We start from the raw sequence: 26,538 nt of genomic DNA, 5'->3' as shown, positions 1-26,538 counted from the left end.
CCCCCCCCCCCCGCCCCAAGCCCAGCCCCGAGGCCGGGCAGGGATCCTGATGCATTCCAAACTGCCAACGTGCTCCATGTCATGGGTAAGACCCACAGGCCTTTTGGGGTCCCAGAGGCACTGACCCAAGGCATCGAGCTAAGGGGCAGGCCATCCCACTTCCTCCCACTCCTTTTTCCCTTCTCTCTCACTCCCTGAGTCAGTTTCCTTATCGCCAAATGAAGGCGTTATATGTGGCCTCAGGCCCTGTCATCTATTCTATAGATGTCCTCTGGGCCCCGTGCATGGCTGCAACCGGGTGTGAGCCCACTTACGGGGACCCCGGCCCTTGGAGAAGGCGCTCTGGTCCACAGCTGAGCCCTCACCGGCTGCCTGGGTCACGACAGCCCGAGGCTTCTTTGGCTTCCAGCAGCCGCAAAGCCCGGAGCATCCTCTGGCACTCTGGAGCTGACCCTTTGCAACCTCCCGCTGCCTGCCTAGGCTTGGTGAGGCCGGAGCCCTCTAGAGTCCCAGGCCCAGCCCCTCCTTGCCCTCCAATCCCCACGCCCACCACACCCCCTGTGCACTCATGCCCTCCCTGCCCAGCTCACCTGCTCCCTGCCAGCAGCAGCACCTTGGCCCCGCTCAGCCCTTTGCCCAGGAGCTCTCGGACCACCTCCTGGATGATGAGGGCACCCATGAAGGCATACTCGTCTGCATGAGGGAAGGGTGGCTTCAAGAGGGAGCCTGGACAGAGAGCAAGGCCTCCTGCCTCCAGTCTGGGAGGAGGAGGAGTTCCAACCGGGGGTCTGGAGGCTTGTCCAGGGACCGGGGCAGGGGCTGGGGTCAACTGGAGGGAGGTGGTCAGGTGCCCGAGGCTACACCAGGGGCCCCTCCCCAGGAAACATCCAGGAGTGAGGACCCCTGCAGGGACCAAGCCAGCCGTGGACAACCGGCAGGGGGTGCTTGGGGCAGGCACCCTGGGACACACTATCAGGGCATTAGAAGGAGTTACAAGACCGGCCTCCCTGCCTTGACTTTTGGGGGCAGGGAATCGAGAGAGGAAGGCAAGGGACTCACTCTTCTCAGACTTGGATGAAGCCCCACTCCAGACATCGCTGGAGCAGTAGGGGATGAAGCTGTGACACAAAGGTAGGGTGAGCTGGCCACCATATGCCTCCGCTGCCTGAGGCCCTCAGGAAGGACCCCTCCCCAGGAAGGATCCTGAGGACAGGACCGCCCAGGAAGGACCACTCTGAGGACAAGACCCTCCCAAGGACAGGACCGCCCAGGAAGGACTCCGCCCCCCCAATAAGGGCCCTCCCCAAGGAGGACCCCCCCCATGGAACTCCCCAGAAAAGAACCCCCTCACAGAGAAGACCCCCAGGAAGCACTCCTCTGCTCCCTCTTACACCATGTTGGCATTCCACCAGTGGGGGTTTTCCTCTGGCTGGGAGGACAGGATCCCTGTGCCTGCCATGGGGGAGGACAGAGGCAGCGGTCTGTCTGGTGGGAAGGGGTGTGCAGCAATGGGGACTACAGGAAGGTGTGGGATGTGGGTGATCCTACTTGGCCACAACAAGGCGGGTGGGCCAGGCTGGTCACTTGGATATGACCCTGGACCTCTCCCACTCTCCACTGGCTGCTTTGGCCTAGGGATGAGTGGAGGACGGAGCAGCCATGGTTAACCCCCGGAGGTTACCTGCAGAGTAAGAACGAAGGATGATAGGTGGGTGCCCCTGACCTTAGGAGGGCCAGAGAACTGGGCGGTGGGCAGGGTGGGGGCCTCCCCAGGGCTCTAGAAAGGGAGGAGGGCAGGAGTTCTTCCAGAACTCGGAACTGGGAGCCCCACACTGGCCTGCCCTACCCCGGGCAGGAGCCCTGGGCAGTCTGAGACTGGAGACTTGCTGACCTGTGCGGGTGCGTGGCCAGTCCCTGGAGCTCATGAGGCGCCGCATGGTGTCATACCGGGAGTCGCAGTTCTCCCGGTTGAAGCAGTACCAGCCACCTGCAGGCACAGCCACCATGTCAGGGCCCGCGCACCCAGGGGCCTCCGCCCGCCTCGCCGCCTCGGCTCCTGGGACGCACCTTCCAGAAAAAGGAGCCACCGCCGACTGCCCTTGGATTCCTTCAGGTAGTAGCTGCAAGGAGGGAGGGAAGGGCGGGCGGAGCGGGTGGTCAGCTGGGGCTGCAGGACCCAGCTCTGGGGAGGAAAGGGTCATTCCACCTGTCGCCCGGCGCACGCGCAGGCCGCACGGGGGCGCCAGCGCCCAGGCCCCGCAGAGCGCGCGCGGACCCGCCAGCTGTGGCCGGTCCCGGGAGGTGGCGCTCGTGGGGCGGGAAGGGCCGCGAGGGACTGTGTGGTCCGTGGAAAATCCCCACGGCCCGCCCCGCGCGGGACCCGCTGTAACCTTGGCGCCGGAGGCCGGACGGGAGGGGGGGGCGGTCTTCGCCGGGCTCGGGATCTCCTGGGACGCGCGGTGGTGCTTGGAGACTGAAAAGCGCCCTCTCTAGAGGAGTGTGCGTCGGGCGGTGGCCCTTGGACCCACCAGGAGGCCGTGGAAGGGCACGGGTGTCACCGGGGCCCGACCTAACATCTGGTCCTCCGGCTGTCGACTAGCTGAGGGTGTGGGGGCCCCTGACCCCTCCCCAGCCCTCAGGCTTACATCTTTCCTTCATATACTTCGGGGCTAGAGAGGGGTGAATGCCGCACCCCAGTTCCTTCTGTCCCATCTGCGCCCCTTCCCTGTCCCTCTGCCTGGCTGGGATCCCAGGCAGTCCAGGCAGCAGCAGGGAGCAGACAGGGTCGGAGTGGAGCTGGGGTGGGGGTGGGGGTACATCAGGACTCTCCCCGCCCCGCTGCGTCGCCTCCTCCTGCTGGAGTCAGGGCCACTCGAGGTCTGCCATCTCCCCGCCCAGAGACCGAAGGACGCTAGCAGAGGTGCTGGGCACCAGTGACCGAGGGGTCAGTGCCCGGCCTGTCTGCACACCAGCTCTCCGAGCGCTGCCCCACCCCACCCCACCCCCGCTGTGTGTCCCTGAGCCGGGCCCTCCCCAGGGCTGGCTCCTCTCCCCCGGGGGCGACCAGCGCAGAGACTCCGTGCGTCCGAGGGGGCACGAAGGCGGATGGCGCGAGCGCCGCTGGTGACCGGGGGGCCGGAGCCCGGTGGGGCCGCCTGCAGGGGCGCTCCGGTCTCGGCGGGCGGGTGCAGGCCTTACCCCGCGGGGCTGCCGTCGTTGCAGGTCACCGACGTGTTGAGCAAGAGGTGCAGCCGCAAGTCCTCGTTGAGCTGCTGAGCCGAGCAGGGGTACAGGGACTGAGCCAGGCTTTTGACCTGTGCCATGAAGCTGTCCATGTTGCCCTCCTCCACTGGCGGTAGTCTCAGCGGGAAGCTCTACCGCTGTACGGCGCGGGTGGGCCTGGTATCGAGCGGGCGGTGGCAAGCAGCGGCTGCTGCTGTCGCGGCGCCGCCAGGTCTTCCTGCCTTCGCCGCCCCCGGCCCAGTGCAACAGGCCCAGCAGCAGCAGCACGCGCACCCCTCGGCCCATGTTGCCTCGGCCCGTCGCGGCCACCTGCGGAGAGCGCGGTGCTTGGAGGGGCTGGCGGTGGGGGTGCTCGGGCCGGGGCGCGGTCATCGCGGGGCGCCGGCCGCGCCTGCTCGCTCGCCCGGCTCCCCGCGCTGGGCCCGGCAGAGGAAGCGCGGGCGGCTCGGCGTCGAGGCTCCGGGGGCCGGGCGCCGTCGGCCTGGGCAGCTCGGGCTCCGCGCGCGGCCGGCGAGGGCAGCGCAGGGTCTGGGTGCGCTGGCTCCGGCCCGCGCCAATAAGCGGCGGGGGCCGAGCCTGGGCGTAGTTTGCGGGGGCCGCGGCGGCCCGGGTGCCCGGGCGTTAGATGTGCCGCCGCCGCCGCCCGGCTCGGCGGAGGGGGAGGGGGCCGCGCTCGCTCTTTTCTTGGCGGAGGCATCGCCTTTTCTTCCCAAACCGCAAGCCTGACGGAGGGGCCTGGCCTACCCCGCCGCGGCCGCCGGAGGCGCTCCCGGCCCGGCTCCGTGGGGGGCAGCGCGGCCCCGCGGTCCCGGCAGCTCCATTCCCCGCGGCCGGCCCGGCGCCGCCGCCCCCGCCCCCGGGAGGCTGGAAGGGGCGGCGGGCGGGGGGCTGGCGCGGGCAGGAGCGGGCTTTTCCGCGCCGGGACTCCGCCTGCCGTGCAGCGGCCGGGCCCGACGGGCTGGGGGCGCAGGGCGGGCGCGCTCACCTGAGCCGCCGGGGGCCCCCTCTCACGCCGCTGCCCAGGCCCAGAGCAGCCCGCCGGCGACCCGGACCCCGGCCCGCACCCCCCACTCCCGCCCCGAACGGGCCCGAGCCCCGCGCTCACCGCGGCCGGCCGCGCGGCCCCAGCTCCTCGGCGTCGCTCGCCCTGCGCCAGCCCGCTGGGACGCCGGCTCGGCTGCGCTCCCCCTCTGGCGCTGGCGCGGAGCCGCCCGGGACTTTTATCCAGCGGGGCCCCCGGGATCAAAGCGACGGCGGACACAGGGCCCCGCGCTGAGGGGCCGGCAGCAGCGGCGCCGGGGCCTCCAGGAGGAGCGGACAGGTGTGGCGCGGGCCCCCGGCGCCCTCGGTGACCTGCGGGAGGCACCGGCCGCCCCGACACGGCGCCACGGGGGAGTCGCCCGATCCGCCGCCGGGATGGACAGATTCTGGGCGGCTCTGGGAAGCAGTGGGGCGCTGCAGCCTACCGAGGTCGGTGGGCCTCGGGTGGACTCCTGGATCCTCTCTGCGTGAGCCCTGGCTGAGCGCTCCACCCCAAGGATCCCCAAGAATCTCTCCCTGCCCCAGCCGCCCCTGGAAGGTTGGGGGCCGGGATGATGAGCGCCCGCCCCACCCCCCCGCTTGGTCTCCCCTCAGTGACCTCCACCCCACCTGGTTCATCTGCCCCAGCAGCTCACCTTCCCCGTGAACCTCACTGAGGACAGAACGAGATTCTTTCTCAGAAATCAAAACGGTGGGCGTGGGGGGGGGGCAGGTGTTTGCTTAGGAGGCTTCTAGCGGGTGGGTGGGGAGGAAAAAAAAGGCATTTATTCACCCTGCACTCCCACGAAGTGCCATGGACGGCTCTAGCAGACCTTTTCTCCTTAACCTCTCCCATCTACAGTCCAGCGGATGCCAGTACACCCATTTTAAAGACAGGCCTTGCCATTTGGGACAGGGGTCCAGAACTGGGGCAGGGCTTCCTGAGCCCCTCTCCTAATTCAGGGCAATGGGGACGCTGTGTGCTCTGGGAAGCCCCTCGTGGGGGCAGATTCGAGGCTGCAGGGGTTCCCCCACCACCACTGCCGCTGGCCCTGAGTGCTGTCTGTCCTCACCAGGCCCGGGGCTGAGGGCTGAGTTGCACGCACAGCAGACAACTCTGGCTGGTCTCCCAGGAAGACCAAGCGGGGCCCTGAACAGCTGGTTTGGGCACTGGAGGGGTGTGAGATGCTGTGGCAGAGCCCTTGAACCCTAGGATGAGTCTGAGGTGCCCCGGAGCTTGGCCTGGGCTGGGGTCACTTAACCAAGGAGAGGGCAGGCTGTGTCACAAGGGCAGGTCCCTCCCACAGGCACCCTCAGGGCGGCCGTGTGCCCACCTTCTGGATGAGGGGAGCGGAGCACGGGCTCTGTTTGTTCAGCGACCCGCACCGGCCGTCCCCCTGTTGTCGGGTCACTTTAAAGGCCGTGCTTGGGACTGGCCAGCCAGAGGCGGTAGCTTCAAACTTCGGCTCCAGCCAGAGGTGTTCCAGCTTCCCACCCGGCCCCGGCTGACCTCGGCTCTGGGGAGAACCTGCCCAAGGAGCCCTCTTCCTCTAACAGCCTGTTATTCCCAGTCCCAGGCAGGGGAGCTCCACTTGCAGCTGGACGGCATGGCCGAGTGGGGCCGTGCTTCACACTGGCCTGGCTCTGAGCCATTTCCTGGCTGGGAGATTCAGGGCAAGTCCTGTGCCCTCTCTCTGTGCCCCCGTTTCCTCTTCTTTAAAGTGGGGTAATGACCATACCTCTATCCGAGGTTCTTTGGTGGGATTATGGAGCCCATACGTGAAAGTGCCCAGCGTGGTGCGGGGCAGGGATGGCCGTCACGACTGCCAGCGGAGTCCCAGGACGAGGGAAGAGCACGCGCTTTGTACTTGCTGCGGTCGGCCGCAGTGCGTCGTAGCCTGCACACTGAACCGAAACGAGTTCCTGTTTTGCTTTGATCGACACAATTAGCGAAAGCAAAAAGCTTTCCCCAGAATGTCCCCGTCCACCCGTCTGTCCAGCTTCCCCCTTGCTGCCCCTTCCGAGACGCAGCCCTGACTCCGTCGTGGTTATTGGCTGCTCACCCGTGTCCTCCCGTGGACTCAGACACGGCTCCGTCCTTGCGTTCCCGCCCGCCAGAGGCCCGCTTGACCTTTTGTACCTCAGACTCTTTAGCTCCTGAAAGCTGGTGGGGCCTCCAGGGGCAGCCGGGCTTTTGAGCCGCCCAGCACTGGGCCTCTGCTTCCAGGCTGCCCTCACCCAGTCCAGCAGCGGCTGTGGCCCTGGCAGGTGGAGGAGGGAAGTCCCTCAGCCGAGCAGCGATGGGTAGGATACCACCTCACAGCCAGTAGGATGGCCGTGGCCAGAAACGGAGAAGAACAGGTGTTGGCGAGGGCGTGGAGAGCCCGCAGCCTGCTTACTGCCGGTGGGAACGTAGAATGGGGCCGCTGCCGGGGGAGACGGTCCGGTGGCTCTCAGCAGTTGAACAGAATTACCATGCGATCTAGCGACTCCACTTCTAGGTATAGTCTCAAAAGAATTGAGAGCAGGTCCCAGCAGAAGCTTGTACATGACTGTTCACAGCAACATTGTGTACAATCGTCAGAAGTTGGAAAACCCAAATATCCGTCACCAAATGAATGGATAAAACAAAAGTGGTCTATACGTGTAAAGAATAGTCTTCAGACGTAGAAAGGAATGAGGCAGTGACTCGCTCCAAAATGGATAGGACTTAGAAGCATCGCATGAGTGGGAGAGGCCGGGTACAGAAGGCCACATATTTTATGATTCCACTTGGATGTGATGTCCGGAATAGGTAAACCCATACAGATAGGAAGCAGACTGCTGGTTGCCGGGGGGGCAGGGAGGAATGGGAAATGAGTGCTAATGGGTACAAGGTTTCTTTTGGGGGTGATGAAAATGTTCTAAAATTGATTGTGGCGGTAATTGTGCAACATTGCGAATGAACTAAACAATTTTAAGTGGTTAGTTTTATGTTATGTGAATTTTGCCTGAAAACTCCCCCCCAAGAGCGCCAAGGAGTCTGGCCCTCGGTAGTCACCGGGTTGGACCCCAGGTGGCTGAAGACGTTGCCGGGTAAACTGAGTGCCTGAGTTGGAACAGAGCGGCTGCTCAAGCTCTGGAAATTCTCCTCGCACACGTGATGTGCATACCCCCCATTTGCTCGTTAGACAGACGTCCAGGGGACCCGCATGTTGGGGAATACAGCAGCAGGACTGCGTGCCTGATTTCCCAGCCTGTGGCCCGGTCTCTGATCTTTAGGTTTCTTATCTATGAAGCGGAGACAAGAACAGTACCTGCCTCCCAGGGTCGTGGGAGCATGAGGCGAGGCAGGACCTGCAGAGGCCAGCAAGCACGTGGAGTATCACTGTTACTATTCGGGCATGGCCATCTCTCAGCCACCAAGGTAGACTGAAGTCCTGGGCGCAAAGGGCTCATGAAATGTCTGGAGGGCAGACACTTAGGTTTGGGGACAAGGAGCAGGAACAATGATCCAACTCACCTCGCTGCAGTGGCCCGCAGACCAGGGACACCACAGATGCTGGGCATGGGGCTCGCACTTCTCTGCCCCCCCCCCCGCCCCCGACACATGTGCTAGACTGCACATTATTCCTGCCTCTTGGCTTCCTGGCTCCATTCAGGTTGGCAGCAGGTGCTTCTGGCTAAGCTTGGATCGGCAAGGAAGCTGGGGAAATGAGAACCCAGAGGAGGGCTCTGTTTCCTTAGGAGGGGTATCAGCAGATATGGTTTGGGAGTGCAGGGGGGCTGGCCCCTGGGGAGGAAGACATGGGGGAGGGAGCCAGCGACCTCAGATGAGCACACAGTTAACTGATGGGGGTTGAGATCCATGTGTGGACATGTGCTCAGTTCCTGGGAAAAGGCCATCAGAGACGGAACATTTCAGGAAAAAAAGAGCTAGGGCCCAAGTTGGGGCAGGTTCAGGGCCCAGGCTGGCTGAAGGCACTTGGGGGAGGGAGGACGGCATGGTGGAGGGCCGTCCACGGTGCAGGGGATCCCACCTGAAACCCTGCGTGAGGCCCTTTCAGACCAATAATCTGGCCAGAGGGCTGGGCCTGTGGGACCTCAGGCCATCTAGCAGCTACGGACCCAGTGCCCTTGCCCAGATGTGGGAAGCCCTGTACCACATGGCTGGCTCCCTCCTGGGGCCCCTTGAGGGCCCGGGGACGGGTTCAGTTGCAGGAGGGCTGCTCTGAGCTCCAGCTGTGGCCTGCCGTCTGGGGCCCAGCTGCCGCCTGCCAGCCTCTGTCGCCTGGCCTCATACAGCCACCTGGGCCACTCTGCACCCCAGCTGCTGGCCTCTGAGGCCCAAGAGGGCAGGGAAGCGGGACAGACAACCCCCCCCCCACCCCCAGCAGCTTGCTCTGAGAGGAGGCTCTGCTCCCCAGCCAGCCAGAAACACATGTCCAGCTGTGAGGCAGGGAAGGGACCTCAAGGCTAGAGCCTGTAATCACGGAATTTGAACCCCCTTTTGGTTTCCCCAGAGCCCTCCACCCCCATCCATTAGCAGGAAATCCCCCTTGGCCTCATATCCTGGGACCTTGATTAGCAAAACCCTTTGCTTGGTGCGGGCGGGCGGGTGGGGGGGCGGTGTCTAGGCCCCTTATGGACACTTCTAGGTCTGTTGCTGGGACGTCCTCTCCTGGGAATCAGGTGGCCATTCGCAGCCCTGGCCTGAGCAGCTGGGATCACCTGGCAGAAGGGACCATATATACCCTAGGACTGAGAGCACCCGGGAGTTAGAGCCCCCCTAGTTTAGGGGGAGAACCTCCAGGACTGCAGGAGGAAGCTGGGTCCTAGTGCTCAGGCATCCTGCTTTGATCTTCCCTCCCCACCCCCATGCGAGTTAACAGGGAATCCTGTAGGGTTTTCTGGCCCCAAGCTCAACCCTTTGGGTCCCACTGGTCATTTGGCAGGACCTGCCTGGCTCTCAGCACACCTGTCCCATCCTGCTCTCCCCACAAAGCCTCGGCTGGTGGTGGATGGCCCTGGCTGAAGGACCCTCCTGCGTGCTGACCTGCAGCTGACCTGGGCTGGCCGGGGAGTGTCGGGGGTCCACCTGGGAATGGCCACATTCCAAAGCTGGGAGGAGGAAGGGTATGGGGATGGGAGGTGCTTCCTAAAAATCTGTGGTGACGGGGCTCTTTGGGGTGTCACAGGAGTGTCTCCAATGTGCCCACCAGTGCTCCTCACTGGACAGGTGAGGAAGGGCATCGGGGAGGTCAGGCTGCCCCAGGCCTTGTGGGGAGAGTCAGAGACAGCTCCTCATAAGCTCTCCCAGCTGCTGGTTCCTTCGCACCCTAATGAGCTCTGGGCCAGCTGGTCCCCATCCACGGCCTGTGGGTCCCCTTGCCTGCAATAGTGGCTGCAGGCCCGGGAGGCCGGCCATGTGACCTTCGGCCCGTCCTCCCTCCCACCCTGTGATCTGCACGTGGCCCCTGGGGAGGCAGAAACAAACCCTCAGATCTCCTCGCTGGGAACCTCTCAGCGCCAGGGACATCAAAGGGGGCAGCGGGGCGCGGGGGCGGCAGATGCTTCTCTTAAAGGGCCACACCACTGTTTAATTCAAAGCAGATCCTGGGAACAGCTGTCTAGCTACCGCCTGGGAGGGAGGACGAGGGCCAGAAGGAGCGGGGAAGGCAGCGGTCCCTGTCCTCCCCAGACCGTGCACATTTGCTGCTCAGGGCTGGTGAGAGGCTAGGCTGAGGCAGTGTTGGGAGACACCACCAGCCCCCACCTAGCCTGCCACTCCGTGTCTCAGAGGAGGGCACTGAGGGCCGAGCAAGCACTCACTGGTCATTCTGCCGGTCAGGAGGATGGGAACCTAGAGACTCCACTTGTTTCATGAAATCAATATCATGATCATTCTAGTGAGCGCTGAGGCTCTGCCCTGCCTGGGGGCTGCCAGCCCCAGCTCCCTGCCCTGAGCCCTGTCCCCAGGCTGTCTTCTGGGGCAGGGAGGGTCCAGCTGCTGGAGGACCTGCAGGACATGATGTCAGAGGTAAGAAAACAAGAAAGCGGACCAGCGCTGCAAGGTGTGGTTCTCTTTGGCAGTGGGCAGTCACTGCCTTAATGATAATACAGGTAATTTCCAGAAAGTTCTGTGTTGGAAAGTAGATTAGGCTGGGTAAGTCAAAAGTGCAATGTTACTATAATCATATCCATATATGTATGTAAACGCACATATACACATATGTATCTTTTAAATGCATTTTGCTGAATCGTAAGTATGGTATGGGGCAGGGCCATTTCAGGGCCGGGCCAGGGCCGTGCCTCCCCTGGCCACTTGCTCTTTGAGGTAGTAGGAGCTTCGCTCCCCAGGCCAGCCAGGAGCTTTTTACCTGTAACGTATGACCTGAGGTCCTAATAGAACCACAGTTCAGGGCATCATTTCTTTGGAAAATACAGCCTTAGCCCCATCTGCAATGCCCAGGAAGATAACTCCCATTGACCTCCTCCTTCCTCTGCTTTCGGGTTGGGCCGGTGCAGCCTGAGGAGATTCTGTGCAGCCCGGGGCAAGGACCCTAACCTAGTCTTCTGGCCAGGCTCAGGGCCAGCAGGCGCCCAGTGTGGGGCCCTCACTGCCTGTGATGTTCTTTGTGGCTCAGCAGCACCGAGCCTCTGTCTCCTGGGTCCTGCTGCTGCTGCTCCTTTTATAACTGGAGAACCAAGACCCAGGCAGCCAGGGCTTCATGCCCCGACCACGCCCCAGGCTGCCCATATGCTGAGACACCCCATATAGCATCCAACTGGGGACACTTGGTGCTCTGGGTGCAGTGTAAGGGGGTAGAGGTGGTCCTGGAGTACGGTCATGGGGGCCACGGTGAGAACAGAAGAGGGTCCGCCGTGCAAGAAGGAAGGAGAGAAAGAAGTTATGCCTGTGTCCCCTCGGTCTGATACATGCACTTGCTTGTCTTTGCAAAAAGACACGTGGGAAGGCTGCCCCAGAGCTGAAAGAGGACGGTTTTCTGTGGGGTGCGTAGGAACGGACAAAGAGGGAGAGACCCTTTCTGGCTGTCTTGTTTTATCCTTGTAACATTTGAATCACATAAGTATTTTGCATAACCAAGTATAATCTTCAATCAAAAAAGATGAAAAAAAGACCCCCAAATTCAGAAATAAATGAACCTATGTATCGGATGAATGTAACTACACAGAGAAAGAGAATTAATTCAAATAAAATTTGAACACAGTACCCTGTATTATTTATTTATTTAAAGATTTTATTTATTTGTCAGAGATGGGGGGGAGCGCAAAAGCTGGAGTAGCAGAGGGAGAGGGAGAAGCAGACTCCCCACTGAGCAGGGAACCAGATGTGAGACTCGCTTCCAGGACCCTGGGATCATGACCTGAGCGGAAGGCAGAGACTTAATCAATTGAGCCACCCAGGTGTCTCTGTATTTCTTCTTTTTTAAAGATTTATTGATTTATTTGAAAGAGAGAGTTTGCAAGTGGGGGGAGGGGCAGAGGGAGAAAATCTCCAAGCCGACCCCCCACGGAGTGCGGAGCCTGACTTCCCACTTCCCACAACCCGACCCGTGAGATCATGACCTGAGCTGAAATCAAGAATCAGACACTTAACCAACTGAGGCACCTAGGTGCCCCCAAATTATCTGTATTTCTTTAGTGGTTTATATTCTGGGAACAAAACAACTACAAAGAGATCTTGAAATTTCCTTAGTAGGTCTGTAATTAATAGATTGCTGTAGTAATTCCAACGCTGTTGGGAGGGAATTTTGGAACAGAGAATGTTAGTAAATATACTGATGTGACTGAAAATGAGCATTCTCATTGTGGAGGAAGGGATATTTGCTTGAACCATGTAGATTTGCTTTTTTTTTTTTTAGAACAAAAATGGTTGAATATTGGCAATTTCTTATGATTCAACCACACATAAATACGGAATGAGGGAGGGGGAAGAAGCCTGAGGCATTCGATGCCTTTGGGATGCTGGCTGTGTCCCTGCAGGACAGAGGCACTCCGCAGCCCTGAGCTCACTCAGCTCCAGCCTTGGTTTCTAAATCCCATTCCCCTCCGTGGGAGACTGGGGCTTCCTTGAGAAATGGTGGATTCAGGGCTGCGACAGGGAACATCCTGGGTGAGCTTCGAACATCGTAAGTGACAGAAGTGAAGGAGTGCTCAGAGAAGAGTGGAAACACGTCGAAAGGATGCAGGAAAGATGTCACTGGGCAAGGCGCTGCAGACTCGCTAAGGATGGTATCGATGCTGGATTTCCCCACGGCGCACAGCAGTGCAGTGGTGTGTAAGAGGATGGCTTTGCTCTTGGGAAACACACACAAGTTCTGAGTGGTGGAGGTGCGCAGTGTCCCCAGCTGACTCTTAAATGGCTCAGAGAGAATCTCGGTGTATATATGGAGAGAAAGTGATAAAGTAAATGGGCAACATGTTACAGCTGGTGAGTCTAAGAGACACGCAGGGACTCCTGGTACTGTTCTTGCAACTTTCTTCTAAGTTTGAAATGATAGAAAAATAAAAATCACTCCTCTCCGAAATGAAGGGAGCGTAGGAGCCGGCTTGAAGGGGGTCTCATTGGCCAAATTTGGATCAGTTTGAGCATGAAAAAGAATCTATGAGTTCTTAGGAACATTTAAGAATTTTTTTTTTAAAAGGAGGGAAAGCATTTCTCAACCAAAAAGATGCCTGTTACATGTAAAGGAAATGATAAAATTAGAAAGTCATGACTCTGTAATCGAATGTGATGAAGGATTCAGTCAACAACCCTCAACGGATGCTAAAGCTCCTGGGTAAACGGCTATCGGAGAAACGTACTTATAGTGTGCAAGAACCGTCCCACACGTGGCTTACTCACTCCGTGAAGGACCTGGACCGAGGAGTGATCTGGCAGACCCCACCCTGACCATGTGTCCCGAGTTCCCTCCCCGCTAGCAGGACAAGCTCAGGCCCTGGATCTCCCGATGGGCTGTCCCCAGCACTGCTTCCCTGCTCCGAACGCTTAGCCCCAGAAGGCAGAGCCAGGCTACGGAAACAGTCTACAGAAAATGGGTCTGGGTTCGTCAGAAAATGCGAGTGTCATGAAAAATTAAAACGAGCAAAACAGAAGATGGAGGGTCTGTCGCAGATTAAAGGAGCACAACAGATGTGACTGCCAAATGCAATGTGACGACCAGCCGGGAAGGACCCCTTGGGACGAGGGCAATTCTGCAGTCAGGCGTGTTCGGTAATATCCTGCATCCATGACTGTATGCTTGTTGGGTGCAGGGGTGGGTTACAATGAAGTAGGAGAAGGTCCTGGTTCTTACGAGGTGCGGCTGGGTTATTTGGAGGGAAAGTGCCAGGATATGGTCAACAGACTTTCAAATAGAAATACACGTGCAAATATAAGGGTACAGAGAGAAGGCAAATGTGACAAGACATTAACAGTGGTCATCTAGAAGAAAGTATGGAGAAGTGTTGGAAAGTGGTAGTTTAGTTTTCTCTAAAAGGCATTTTTTTAAGGTTTTTTTTTTTTTTTTTAATTTGTCAGAAAGAGAGAGAAAGAGAACACAAGCTGGGGGAGCAGCAGGCAGAGGGAGAAGCAGGCTCCCCTGCTGAGCAGAGAGCCTGATGCCAGGCTCGATCCCAGGACCCTGGGATCATGACCTGAGCCGAAGGCAGCCGCTTAATGATTGAGCCCCCCAGGTGCCCTAAAGGTTTTATTTAAATAATCTCTACACTGAACGTGGGGTTCAAACTCAGGATCCTGAGATTCAGGGCGTCACACTACTCTGAAAGCCATCAGGACGCCCCTGTAGATGCCCTTTTTTAATTGAAAAATTTGTTGAGATAATTATAGAATCATGTGATCACGTGGAATCGTAAGAAATGATGGGGAGCCGGCTTTTCCACAATCCTAATATTTGGCAAAACTATGGACAATATCACAACCAGGACAGTGATTTGGATACAGTGTACCCGCCTGCATGTTTTCCTGAGGGTCCCTGGCATTGCCCTCCTGTAGCTCCAGCGGCTTCACTCCCTCCCCCAAACCACTGCCGCCAACATCTGGCAACCCTTCATTGGTGCGCCCTTTCTAATGCTGCCATTCCCGTAGGCTGTAGAAATGCAGCTCTGCAGCATGCCTGTGGCCTCTGGGGACCGGCTCTTTCTGCCTCGGTGCACTTCCCTGGGGAGCCACCGAGGTGGCTGTACCCGTGGCTTGTTCTTTTGTCTTGCTGAGCGCGTTCCACGGGGTGACTGTGCCACGATGTGTCCAAGCACTCACCGTTGAAGGACATCTGGGCTCATTCCAGATTTGGGCTAACACAAATAAGGCCACTGTGAACATTAATGTGCAGACCCGCCCTTTTCTGAGATACCAGATTGGGCAAGAAAACCGCGAGCTGCACAAAGACGCTGAACAAAGCACCGAGGTAAAGACTCCCCTTCCTGGCCTTGCAAACCTCCCAAAGATGACCTTTGACCCCCCAGTCTCCGCTGGCCTCTGCAGCCATGCTCCTGGAATCTGGGTAGCTCGAGGCTGTGTCTGAAATGCCTGCGGGACGTGATGGAGCCCGAAATGAAAATGCTGAGTGGCAGAAAGGAGCCGAGGAAGGCCCGCATCGGGCAGCAGCCTCTTGGGAGAGCAAACACACGGTCCCACTGTGTGTGTTCAATGCCCGGTGTGCAGTCACCAAAGGCAGGTGAGGGGCCTTCCCACTATGGCGGGGAGCTGGCACGCCCAGGATCTGCGTGTTTGGCTCTGGCCTGAAATCAACCCCTGTCCAAGGCGGAGCCACTTCTGGGTGTTTCTTGCCTTAGGAGGCTTGTCAGGCTGTGGGTCCAGCACCCCAGGGCCCCAAGACAGCATGCGGTGGTTGTCTCTGGGCTGTGTCCACAGGTGCCCCACTGTGTCCTGGTCCAGCCCAGACAGGCCACGAAGGGGAGGTGCTTCTGCCCTGACTCGTCCACCTCCCACCGCCAGTGTCCCAACGCAGATCCCACAGAGTTTGGGGCACCCGGCCTCGGCCAGGTGCGAATCAGCAGCAGGAGGGGAAGGCCCAGTCGGGGGGACCCTGTGTTTGTCGTACCAGCAACGGTCAAACAGATGTTTGCAAACACTTGCCCCATGCCAGGCTATGTTCTGCTTACTCTGCTCTGCGTACCGGCACAGCAAAGGGCCCCACGGATGGAAAGAGCAGTAAACAAGTGAGCGAGCATTAAAGGCCTGTCCTTGTGGGGATGAGGCTCTGAGGGAACTCGCGCAGGCCGACCTGCCGAAATGGCTGCGCCGGGGACAACCTGGGGTGCAGGGGCCTGTCTGCCACAGAACTGCCTGTGGGGGCCTGATGGGTGGAAGGGTGGGGTGGGAGACCTTGACCTGGCAGAGACCACAAATGCCCCAAGAATGTCTGCTCCAAGCCCCAGTGTGCCCAGCTACACACAGACGGTGAGACCCATGTGAGCAGGCAGCAGTGGACAAGGTGATAGCAAGGAAGGGACAGGGCAGCAGGCATTATCTCTGAGCCAGTGAAGACCTGGCAGTGGCTGCTATTGGGGCTTGACCAGATGACCTCTCAAGTGCCTCCCATGTGATATCTCCAATGTCCTGTGATGCTCTGTGGCCTCAGGGGAGGGGCTCACCGATGGTGAGAGGGCTCAGTGGGACACTCAGGTCACACTGAGCATTGCACTGGTGCCTGGACCCTGGACCATGAGGCCGGACTATGAGGGTGTCCCTAGAGCTGCAGCTACCCTGAGCCTTTCCCCAGTTTCCCTCCATATGCATGCAGGTGTCTGTGTTTTCCAGTACGTGGGTACGCGAGAGGTGAGGTGAGACAGCACCCACGCAGGAGGGTAGTCGGATCCCACGCGCCCCTCCCTCCCGACCTTCCACAGACTACCACTGCGGCGGGCTGGAATCGCGAACAAGTTCTGGCTCAGGGTACAGCCGCTGGTTACAGCGAGCCCAGCACCGAGCGTGTGGACGCTGGTCTCAGGCTTTCACCGAATGCACTCTCTCTGGTCTGGAGCCTGTGGCCGGCCTTTACCCTGAGCCGGTCCCTGACCTTCACACCACCCCCCAGGGCCGAAGGCGGAGGTGACCACTGGGGACTGAGGGACAGCAGGCAGGAAAGGGGGGGCAGCTGGGCGGGCGCTGGAGCCGGGGGTGAAGGGCAAGCGAGGCCCAGGCCGGCGAGGCGCGGTGGCCCGGCGGGGACCCGGAGCCCAGGCCTCGCGAGCTCGCGGCCCGCAGCCACGCGGCTCTCGTTGGGATGTCCGCGCCCGGCCACGCGAGCCACTGGCGCTCTGCGGATCCGCAAACGCGTGGGGGCGGGGCCCGGGCCGGGGGCGGGGTCCGGACGCCGGGGCGGGCCCGGAAGCGCGCGCGAGCTCCGCCCCCAGGCCCCGCCCCGCCCCCGCGTGGCTGTGCGGCCCGGCTGTTAGAGAGAAGGTGGTTTGACGCCGAGCCGGCGGCGGCGGGTCACGTGAGCGGAAGATGGCGGCCCCGGCTGGCGGCGGTGGCTCCGCGGTGTCGGTGCTGGCCCCGAACGGGCGGCGCCACACGGTGAAGGTGACGCCGAGCACCGTGCTGCTGCAGGTGCGGCGGCGGCGACGGCGGCGGCCGGGCGAGCGGCGGCGGCCGGGCGGGCTGCGGTGGGGGCGCGGCGCCGAGTCCGCGCCTGCGGTTGGCTCCGGAGGGCCACGGGGGCGGGACCTGAGGGGGTGGGGCCCTCGGCGGCCAATGAGCGGTCTCCTGGTACGGCGGGCCCGCCCCCTTCCCGCGCCGGGCTCCTGGCTCAGGGACTCCGTGGGTCCCTATGGGGCTGGGGTCGGGCTGGCGGGAGTCGGGGGGCGGCACCTCCTTCCTCCTTACGGAGTCCACGGCAGAGCCCCGAGCCGTGTTCCCGTCCCGGGGCGTCCTCCGGCCGGGTGTCCCCCGGGTGTGCGGCCTTGGCGCCTGGAAACTGATTTGCTGAGTCACGCGCTGCACTTTCTCCGGGACAGCTGTTGCATGAGAAAGGCTTCTCGAGCCCCGCTGTCCAGGGGCGGGTGCGCGTACCGGGAGGGTACGCCGGGGTGTGCCGGGAGGCGCCCCCAGGGTGGGGCGGTGGCGGACTGAGCAGTGTGCTCGCCGGGCCCAGAAGCGGGGAGCCGTCTGTGCCGGCGGCTCGTGGAGAGGACGGTGAAGCCCTACAGGCGGTGGGGCCCGAGTTTGAACTCTGTTCCCAAAGCGTGTAGCAAGAGGTCTGTGGTGGTGGGCTGTCCCGCAGGCCGGCGACAGACGAGGCAGGCCCAGTGAGGAGAGGCAGGGCGAGGAGGAGGTGCAGGCGAGGTGTGTGGATCTGCCGAGTGGACAGTCCATCATGGGGTCTGTACTAAGCTCTGTCTGGCAAAGCCAGTTAGTTCATCGAGAGATGGACTGTGTGCCTGCCAACCCAGCCACCAGGCCGGACCCAGTGGCTCACAGGCCTGTCGTCTGACTCCTAGGTTCTGGAGGACACATGCCGGCGACAGGACTTCAACCCCAGCGAATACGATCTGAAGTGAGTTTGCTCGGGTCCAAGTCCGTCCACGCCTCCCCAGTGCCCTGCCTGGGGGCTGGAGCCCACACGCTCATTTTCTCAGAGAAACCCAAAATCAAGGCGTGGGCAGGGCCACACTCCCTGCGAGACTGTAGGCGAGAAGCCTCCCTTATCTCTCCCAGCTTCTGGTGGCTCCCGGGCTCCTTGGCTTGTGGCTGCCCTCAGCCTCTGCCTCCTCCTCATGTGGCCTTCTTCCTCTGTGTTGTGTGTCTTTTCCTCTTCTGTTTTCTATAAGGACACTTGTCATTGGATTTAGGGGCCCACCCCAATCCAGGATGACCTCATCTCGAGATCCCTAACTCAGTTATATCTGCAAGGTCCTTATTTTCAAGTAAGGTCACATTCCTGGGCTCTGGGGGTTAGGATGTGGCTGTGTCTTTTTAGGGGTCTCTGCAGAGGGTTTTTGTGCATTTGGTTGTGTTAAGTTCCTGGTGGGGCTCTCAGGGCAAGAGGAAGTTGCATGGGTCTCTTGTGTGGGCATTTTTCTAGAGAGAGGGCTTCCACCGTATTCACAAGTGGTCTTAAACAACAAAAGGGTCAGAACCCCGTCTTGGTAGGGTATGGCTTTCTGTCCCACCTGAGGAGTTTTTCACCTTAGCAGCATGTCTTAATGGTACGGCTGTCTTCACATCAGGGACAGAGAGGAGCCTGTGGTGCGGGAGACTGCTTTCTTGGGCCTTGCCCCTGCTGCTGAGAATCCCAGGGCTGTGCTCCATGCTGGCTGTCCCCTGGCATGCTGTTACAGAGCCCTGTGCTTTTTTTGTCCCCCCCCCCCAAACACACACACCTGCCAGAAGCAATTTGGAACTTTCCGAGCAGAGCTAGGTGCATACCTGTCAGTCACCCCTGAGTGTGTGTTTATTTTCTGAGCCTGTATTTCAGCCTGTTGCTGCTTTACATGGGGGAGGGGGGAGGGCAGTCCCTTGGTCTGCCTCAGAGGGTGACCCGTTTCTGGTTTCTCCCTCTCTTTCTGTCCTTGTATGCACAAAGCTGAGTCAGTGCCCATTTCTCTTTCCATTGGAAGACCCACTGCAGACAGGGACCCGCTCTGTCCCTGCAAGCTTGCAGACTGTACCTCTGTTCCTGCAGCCTTGGGGGCACTGGCTGGGGAGTTGCTGCATGGACATGTACATCACCTGGCTTGTCCCCTGCTCCTAGCACGGCTGTGCCGGGCACTGTATGGAAGCTGGACTGTGTTAGGGTCTGCAGGCAGCCCATGAGCTGTGGCCTGTTTTGCAGGTTTCAGAGGAACGTGCTTGACCTCTCTCTCCAGTGGAGATTTGCCAATCTGCCCAACAATGCCAAGCTGGAGATGGTGCCCATCTCCCGGATCCGCCAGGGGCCCGAGAACACGGTAGGTGGCTCTCAGGGAGTGGCCAGCGGTACAGTTTCTGGCTTCAGGCTGTTGGGGCTGCAGGATGTGTCGGCATGCTGAGCAGAGGGGACGGTCTGTTGCAGCTGTCAGAGGAGCGTGAGGGTAAATGGAGGGCAGTGTGCTGGGCACGGCCCGTGTCCCCACACCCGCGCTGCTGTTCGGGGCTCAGCTGTGGATTGGAAATGGGCCTTTTCAGTCTTTGCTCTGAGTTTGTACTTGTTCTGTGTCTGGCAGCAGCACTTGCCCAGCCTGATGACTCTAGTCGCCAAGCGGTTGGAGCCTGGAGCGTTCTGTGGCATGTCGAGCAGCCTAGTTTTGGAAGGAGGACCGTGGCCCAGGGCCTCAGGCTTCACCCCTGGACCATGGCCCGAGTCTCTGACCACGGCCTGCAGCTTTCTATCAGATCAGTAACTTTTAGGTTCTGAGGTTGAGCGGCCGACCCCACGGTTATCGTGGGTGGAGACCACCACAGTGCCGGTAGCCCACTTCTGTGTGTCTGTGTGGGTCCTGCAGACACCGCAGGGAGGGCGGCCTCCGTCCCTGTCAAGAGGTGAGGAAGCTCGGGCCCCGAGGACGTCAGTTAGCTCTCCGGAGCCCACCAGGACTCGGGCGGTGGGGACCGGCCCCAGCATCCTTCTTTTCCTTTATGCCTGTGGTTGTCCAGCTTTCGAGTGGAAGGAACTCTGACTTCCCTTGGATTGGTGAGGTTGCTAGGGTCGAAGGGAGATTCTCTTGCCCCTGCACACAGAGCACTCCCCCTTTGTGATTGGGATTCAGTGCAGATGCGCACTTGACCGCGTGTCTGGCCAGAGCGGCAGTGTAGTGGGACTGGGGACCCAGCACTTGGCTGTGACAGGTGGGGCTGAGGGAGGTGCTCGCAGGTGTCAGACACACGCTCGCCTCCGGGCTCTGTGCACGCATGCCCTAGTGTGTCTGTCACTCGGCAGAGGGACCAGAGAGGAATTTCTTTTCTTTTGGATTATAGACCCAAGTCCCTCCTCCCGGATGTAGTTGTTAGCCACAAAGCTGCAAGAGCAGGTCGTTTGTGAAGAAAGCTCAGCAGACATAGCACACTGCTAACTGCTGCTACCTGACGGGTTAACCCCCAGGACGGTAACTTACAAGACAGCGGCAAACAGACATTTGCAGAGTGTTCAGGGGGCCGTGCTCACCCCCAGGAGCCAGCTTCCCACGTGCCCACAGATCCCAGGAGCCCCGAAGGACAGGGCTCTCTTCCCTGTGGTCTGAGACTCGGATGTGGGTCCAGGGTGGGACAGCTGCTTTTCTTCCTAACCTGGTTTTGTTTTTTTTTTTTTTTTTTTGAAGATTTTATTTATTTATTTGACACAAAGAGAGAGACAGCCAGCGAGAGAGGGAACACAAGCGGGGGAGTGGGAGAGGGAGAAGCAGGCTTCCCAGTGGAGCAGGGACCCCGATGCGGGGCTCGATCCCAGGACTCTATGATCACGCCCTGAGCTGAAGGCAGACGCTTAACGACTGAGCACCCAGGCGCCCCCCTAACCTGGTTTCCTATGCCTGCACCCCCAGGTTCGCATTGCTCTGCAGCTGGATGATGGCTCTAGGTTGCAAGACACTTTCTGCTCGGGCCAGACGCTCTGGGAGCTTCTCAGCCATTTTGCACAGACCAGGTGAGCGTTGGCGAGCAGGTTCTGGGCCCTGCCCCGCTGTGTAGAGAGGATGCTGCTGGGTCAGTGGGGCTGGTCCAGAGCCACAGCCCTGAGGTTTGCTGTGGCCCGAGGCCATGGCTTTTGGGCTCTGCGATCCTGGTGAGAGGACTGGTTTGAGACGAGGCCGCTTGTTCATTAGCTGCCCCCAGCAGGTGCTGGCTTCCCACAGCTCATCTTTTTTACTGGGTTTCCTGTCCTGACAGTGGGGCCGTGTCTCCTGGAAGGGCAGAGCCGTGTTTCTATCATTATGGGGGTCTCGGTGAGCAGTGGGGGGAACGGGGCCCTGGGCTCCTTCCGTGGACCAATGCTTTAGGTATAAAACTTCCTTATTGTGAAAACAGGTCACGTTTAAAAAGAAAATCTTAATGGTGTTTAACGTGTCAGTTTCTGTCTGGTAGTTAATGGTTTAAATATTAATCCTGAGGGCGTCAGAATGGCAGCGCTTTTCTTTTCGGTCTGTCATTTTGGCACGGAAGTCTTCATCCAGTTGTGAAAGTCTTGGCCCGCGGACTGGAAGGGACCGTGGGAGGGTGTGGTGGTCACTGGGTGGCTCTGGGCTGCTAGTCTGCTGTCTGTGGGCCTCCCAAGGGTGATGTGAGAGTGGGGTGAGTGACTGTGTCTCCAGTCCTGAGAACAGGCCCTGCCCTGAGGTTTGTCTTTGTGGAAGAGGGGACTCCGGGTAGGGCCCTCCTGCCTCGCCATAGGACATCTGACCGGGTCTGATCGTGGTGCCCACGGCCCCTGCTGCCCCAGCAGCCGACTCCTGCCCTCCCACCTGAATTGTCCTGTTGGGGGTTCCTCTTCCCGTTTCTGATGTGCTGGTCCCTTTAATGAGTGGCTGTTGGGGCTGCTGTGCCAAGACCAGGTGGCTCCCTTCTGCTCCCCCGTGCCTGGGCCCTGGCAGCCAGGGCTGCCTCTCCTTTAGCCAGCCTCTGCTTCCTCCTCTGGCGCCCCCAGGGAGGACGTGGAAGCCCCCGCTTTGGTGGTCGTCAGCAGTGGTGGCCTCCCTGTGCTGCTGGTGGTGCCTGTCGTCTGACCTGGGCTTCCCTCCCGTCAGCTGGGTGAGGCCGGGCTTCTGTTACCCTCATTTTCGGAAGAAGGATAGGACAGCCGGAGGAGGAGGTGCTCCTCGAAGCTCAGGCTCCAGGGCTGTGAGTGCCTGCCCTCAGCGGCTGGGTCTGTTTGTCCTTCTTTCGTCTGGGCCTGTCAGGCCAGGTGGGGCTGCAGTAGGCAGCCAGGGCCTGGCCTCCCCGAGCTCCCCGAGCTCCCCGAGCTCCCCGAGCCAGGCACAGGAGCTGATTGGCAGGTGTACAGAGCTACAAGACGATGTCACAGAGAAGGGATGGCACCCTGGGAGGCCATGGGGCAACATTTTCTGGGTGGCGGGGGAGGTCTCGGCTGTACCAAGATCTGGGAAGGAGCCTTCTGGGCCAAGGGGACAGCAAGTGCAAAGGCCTTGCAGCGGAAACGAGAAGCAGGAAGAATTTACGGAGTACAGTGTGTCATTCGTCTTCCTCCGAAAAGGTGGCTAGACCGACACTGAAGGATTTCATGAAGATACAACTCAGAGCCCAGGCAGTGGCCGCACCGGATCTGGGTGGGGTGGGCGATGGCTGGGCAAGGAGGCAAGAGGGGGAAGATGGGTGATAGATAAGGCGTAAGCAGGCAGGAGGCCTTAGTTCCCCTCAGGCTTGGTGCTGCTGGCCCTGGAGATGGTTTTCTGGGGACGGTGAGCCTCAGGGCTCTCTGGACTGGGGGTGCTGTTTCAAGAACGGGGGGGATTACGTGAGCATGAACCCCCCGCCGCCCCCGGGGCTTCCACAGGCAAGTGAGCAGGACAGCAGGTCCTCAGACCTGTGAACTTCAGCACACACGACTGGGCTTGTGGCACTTGACCCACAGCTGTGGCTGACTGATCCCTGCCCCACCGTGAAGCGCCGGGGCTGGGGTTGAAGGGTCTGTTCCTGACGCTCAGAAACATGGCAGGCCCGCAGAAGGGCCTTGGGCTCTCAGCCACAGCACCGGGAAGGTGGCTGACCAGTGCCTTCAAAAACTGTAGGAGAAGTGTTTATTCTAGAATTATCTATTTGTCAAAGTATCAGAGGTGAGGATGGAACAAAGCCATTCTATGCCTGGAAAGTCACACGTTTACCCCTTGCCTGTGCTCTGAGGAAGCTGCAGAGACGGGTCCACCAAAGGGCAGGCAGGGTCCACCAGGAGGAGCTGGATGGGAATGCAGGCCAGGAGTCCTGCCTGGGGGAGGGAACATACCAGGCCCCTGCTCTCGAAGCTGGGCCTGGCTGGTGAGATGAGCCTGGAGGCAGGGCATTGGCCGCCGTGCTGTGAGGACGCCCTCTCCCTCCAGAGGGGGCACCAGTAGGTACAAGTAGAAATGAAATGAGCCGCACTGGAAACTGAAATCCTAAAGGAATCCGTGTCCCCTGTGTCGACGCGCAGGACCTGGTCCCTGGTCAGTCGGGGGACAGAGCTAGATGTGGAAACGGTTGAGGAGCCTCTCAGGAGGGGCCTTTCCGGACTGGCCAGCTGGGGAAACTGCTGACGGAGTGTCGGGAACCGAACGGGGTGGAGACAAACCCTGGGAGAAGCTGGCTTGCACCAGGAGGGGCTGGCAGCTGTGGTTGGCCACGGGGCGTCCACAAACGTGCCGGCGTGGAATTTACGTCCTCTCTGCGTGGCTCTCTCTAGACGCGTCCTCCCAGCGCCTGTCTGCAGCTTTGCGGCTGTGGTGTGCGGATACGGTCTCAGCCGTGCCGCCGGCTCCAGGCAGTTGGGGGCTGCCCCGTAGAGAGCGGGAGCAGGCTGGCCGGCTGCCTGTCTGGGCTCCCAGTCCCCGCCGACGGTGCATTCTAGGGGGAGAATGCAAGGTCAGCAGATAGGCCCTGTGCTGAGTTTCATCTCAAAGGTTGTGCGCCTTTTCGTGGGAGCTGGTGTTCACCAACCACACAGTGGGATTCCTGCGAGGAAGGGCAGGTGGCGTCTTCGGCCCTGGGTCACGGCTGATGAGCTGGTGATGCGCACTGGGGCCATGCGGGGGCGGCCCGCCACCGTAGGGACACTGCAGATGTGGACACGTGCGTGGCCAGATGGATCCTCACGGGGGGACGACACACCCTGACACAGCGGCTCCCGTGCTGGCGGGGGGCTGGCAGCTCTGAATTCCAAGTCCGCGCAGAGTGGGATAAGCAGGAAGCTGGTTTTTCTGATGCGTTCAGGAAGCGTCTGAGAGCAGCGGGGGTGCTGTGCTTGGCAGGGAGCCGTCAGAGGGGAGCACGGCCTCCCGGGCCCACCGTTGGGCAGGTGGCGGCTCCTTTGCACGGTGGCCCTGCCCTGACCACCAGCATCTGGATCAACTAAGTGGCCACTGGACATGCCGCCTGTGCCCCACGTGTGGGCCACAGAGGTAATTCGGACCTTTGGGTAGCCACATCAAAAGAACAGTGAGAACAGGTGCAATTAATTTTAGGATTATGATTGACTTGACTCAGTGTGTCCAAAACGTTAGGCTTTGAAAATGTGATTAACAGGAAAATGAGATATTTTTACATTCTTTGTTGGATGGAGGGCTTTGAAATCTGGCGTGTCTCACCCTTGGAGCGGCCTCCCTGTGGGCTGCAGCCGTGCACGTGCTTAGCGCCTACATGGGGCTGGGAGCCGCAGATGGTGCTGGCCTCCACGTGGACTCTCAGCTGTCTGCTGCAGGGAGGGCCGCTGGGAGAGGGGCTCTGGGCCTGCGACTCCCGGGCTAGGCTCTTCCTTGGTGCTCGGGGTCCCGGCTTTGCGGCCGAGCCCGCGCTGTCTCAGCGCCATCCATCTCACTGGGACGAAACAGGGCTTCGGACGTCCCTGGGAAGGGCAGGCTGTCCGCGTGCTTCCCTCAGGGTGTGTGACCCTGGGGCACAGTGGGCTGCAGAGCGGGCTGCCTGTGAGCTTGGGGACCAGCCCATGGTCACGCTGAGGAGGGTGTTCACTCAGAGTTCTTGGCCACCGTGCCCCATCTTTCCTTGGGAAGGAAAGGAAACTTCCCTCTTGAAACTGCCCCTGCTCAGTCCTCCCTGGAGGAGGGGACCCTGTGGCTCCCTCCAGTCGTAACCTCATCTCTGTGTTGGGGTACGTGTCGCCTGGCCCCTCGGGCTGGGCCTCCCGGTGGCAGCTGAGACTGAAGCCGCAGCTCTGTTGCTTGGGTTGGTTTCTGTTCCGGTGTGGGGACTCAGAGGCACCAGGCTTGTGTAGGCAGCACCTGTGTTTGTAGCGGCCTGTCCTGGCCGGGCCCAGATAGGTGAGGTAAATAGAACGGTCTCCAGATACCTGGCTTGCCCCCCCGGCACACGGCCCTGCCGGGAGCTGGCCCCAGGTGGACGGACGTCTCACGCCTGTGGGGGCGGCACGTTTGTGGTGAGGGAAGAGCATCTGGAAAGCCGACAGCAGCAGCACCTCGGCCCTGCCCGGCGTCCCCACTGGCCTCGGGCCTGACCAGAGGAGCAGGTCTGCTGGCATCATCCTGCCGGTTTGGGGCGACGTCTGACGAGGGGCGGGCGGGCACCCACGGAGGCTCCGCAGGAGGCCCGGCCTTGAGTGACGCCTGCGGCTCAGCCTGGGCCATGGGAGCAGGTCGGGTCACAGGGGTCGTCCTCAGGAGGCCCTTGGCCCAGCTCCCTCCAAGAGTCTTGGGGCTTTGGTGAGGTCTCCGTTGCAGGGAGCTCTGGCCGGCTGAAGCTCTGGACCACCCCCAGTCCGCTGTTCTTGGAGGGAGAGCTCTGCTCATTGGCTGGGAAGGTCTGGAAGCCATTGCGGGCACCCCTCCCCTGGCTTGTTTACAGGCCTTCCCTCAGATCCCCACACAGGGAATCTGATCCCTCTGGAGGAGACGCACATCAAAGCCGGGCTGGCGTTTGATGTCCAGGGGCCTGGAGGGCACCGAGGCAGGCAGGCCTTCCCGGGCGCTGCTCTGCTCGTCTGCTCGTCTGCTCGTCTGCTCGTCTGTAGGTGTGTGGTCTGTGGTCCCCATCACGGTATCAGGTGCCCAGAGAAGGACTTGGAGAAAGCACGCCCGGCCAGAGGTCCTGAGAGCGCACAGAGGGCCACTCGAGCGTGGTGGCTGTCAGCTCAGCCAGCGTGTGCTCAGCTAGCTCTCTGAGTCTAGGTGGTTCCAGGACCCCCCTCTTTCTCTCTGGCCCCAGGATCTTGTCTGCTGGACACATCTCCCTTGACTGAGGTTCCTTCATTTCCCTCTGTCTGGTCTTCAGTAGAAGAGTGTAGGGCCGGGGACCCCTTTTGGGGTCCTCTCTTTTCCTGAGGCCTGGGCTCAGGGGGTCTTGGTGGGCGCTCCCACGCTCCGCTGTGCCCGCAAGGTCATGCCTTCCATGGCCAGCCCGCTGCATGGCTCTGGTCGCGGCGGGCGGCCTTGTCTGGGGGGCAGCTGCTTCGTAGGCGTGGGTGTGAGGAGAGCACGGGGTGAGCTCCACGGGAGGATGTTAGCCGACGGGCCCCCCCACCTTCCTGTGGGGGTGTTGGGAGGCAACAGGGCTGCCCCTCCTCCACGGGTCCCGGTAGCTAGCTCTGGATTGTGGGTCTCCACTCTGGGCAGCACGCAAAAGCAAGCCCTGCAAGCAAATGGGCGGGGGGGGGGGGG

At 60.6% G+C, this 26,538-nt stretch overlaps 2 protein-coding genes across 4 annotated transcripts in view; one reads left to right on the top strand and one right to left on the bottom strand.

Annotated features, from left to right (window-relative positions):
• The window catches only part of NOTUM (notum, palmitoleoyl-protein carboxylesterase), a 6,382-nt gene extending 2,854 nt beyond the window's left edge, over nucleotides 1-3,528 (bottom strand). Inside the window, 7 exon segments of the mRNA XM_040639848.1 lie at nucleotides 591-693; nucleotides 1,060-1,118; nucleotides 1,392-1,452; nucleotides 1,892-1,987; nucleotides 2,068-2,120; nucleotides 3,199-3,375; nucleotides 3,377-3,528. Of these exon segments, the coding sequence (XP_040495782.1) occupies nucleotides 591-693; nucleotides 1,060-1,118; nucleotides 1,392-1,452; nucleotides 1,892-1,987; nucleotides 2,068-2,120; nucleotides 3,199-3,375; nucleotides 3,377-3,528 (701 nt within the window).
• Nucleotides 3,529-16,666: 13,138 nt separating this feature from the next.
• Nucleotides 16,667-26,538, top strand: part of ASPSCR1 (ASPSCR1 tether for SLC2A4, UBX domain containing) — a 25,496-nt gene continuing 15,624 nt past the window's right edge. Inside the window, exons 1-4 of one of the 3 annotated variants that reach the window (XM_040639983.1) lie at nucleotides 16,667-16,840; nucleotides 17,731-17,786; nucleotides 19,065-19,179; nucleotides 20,749-20,849. In XM_040639983.1, the coding sequence (XP_040495917.1) occupies nucleotides 16,739-16,840; nucleotides 17,731-17,786; nucleotides 19,065-19,179; nucleotides 20,749-20,849 (374 nt within the window). In that variant the 5' untranslated portion in view covers nucleotides 16,667-16,738. Of the gene's footprint in view, nucleotides 16,841-17,074; nucleotides 17,310-17,730; nucleotides 17,787-18,073; nucleotides 18,157-19,064; nucleotides 19,180-20,748; nucleotides 20,850-26,538 lie in introns of those variants that run through there. The other 2 variants (XM_040639985.1, XM_040639986.1) reach the window with 2 other exon arrangements.

This window comes from Ursus maritimus, unplaced genomic scaffold (assembly GCF_017311325.1).
Source record: "Ursus maritimus isolate PB19 unplaced genomic scaffold, ASM1731132v1 scaffold_24, whole genome shotgun sequence".
Taxonomy (NCBI): Eukaryota; Metazoa; Chordata; class Mammalia; order Carnivora; family Ursidae; genus Ursus; species Ursus maritimus.
This window is presented reverse-complemented; position numbering and strand designations above follow the sequence as displayed.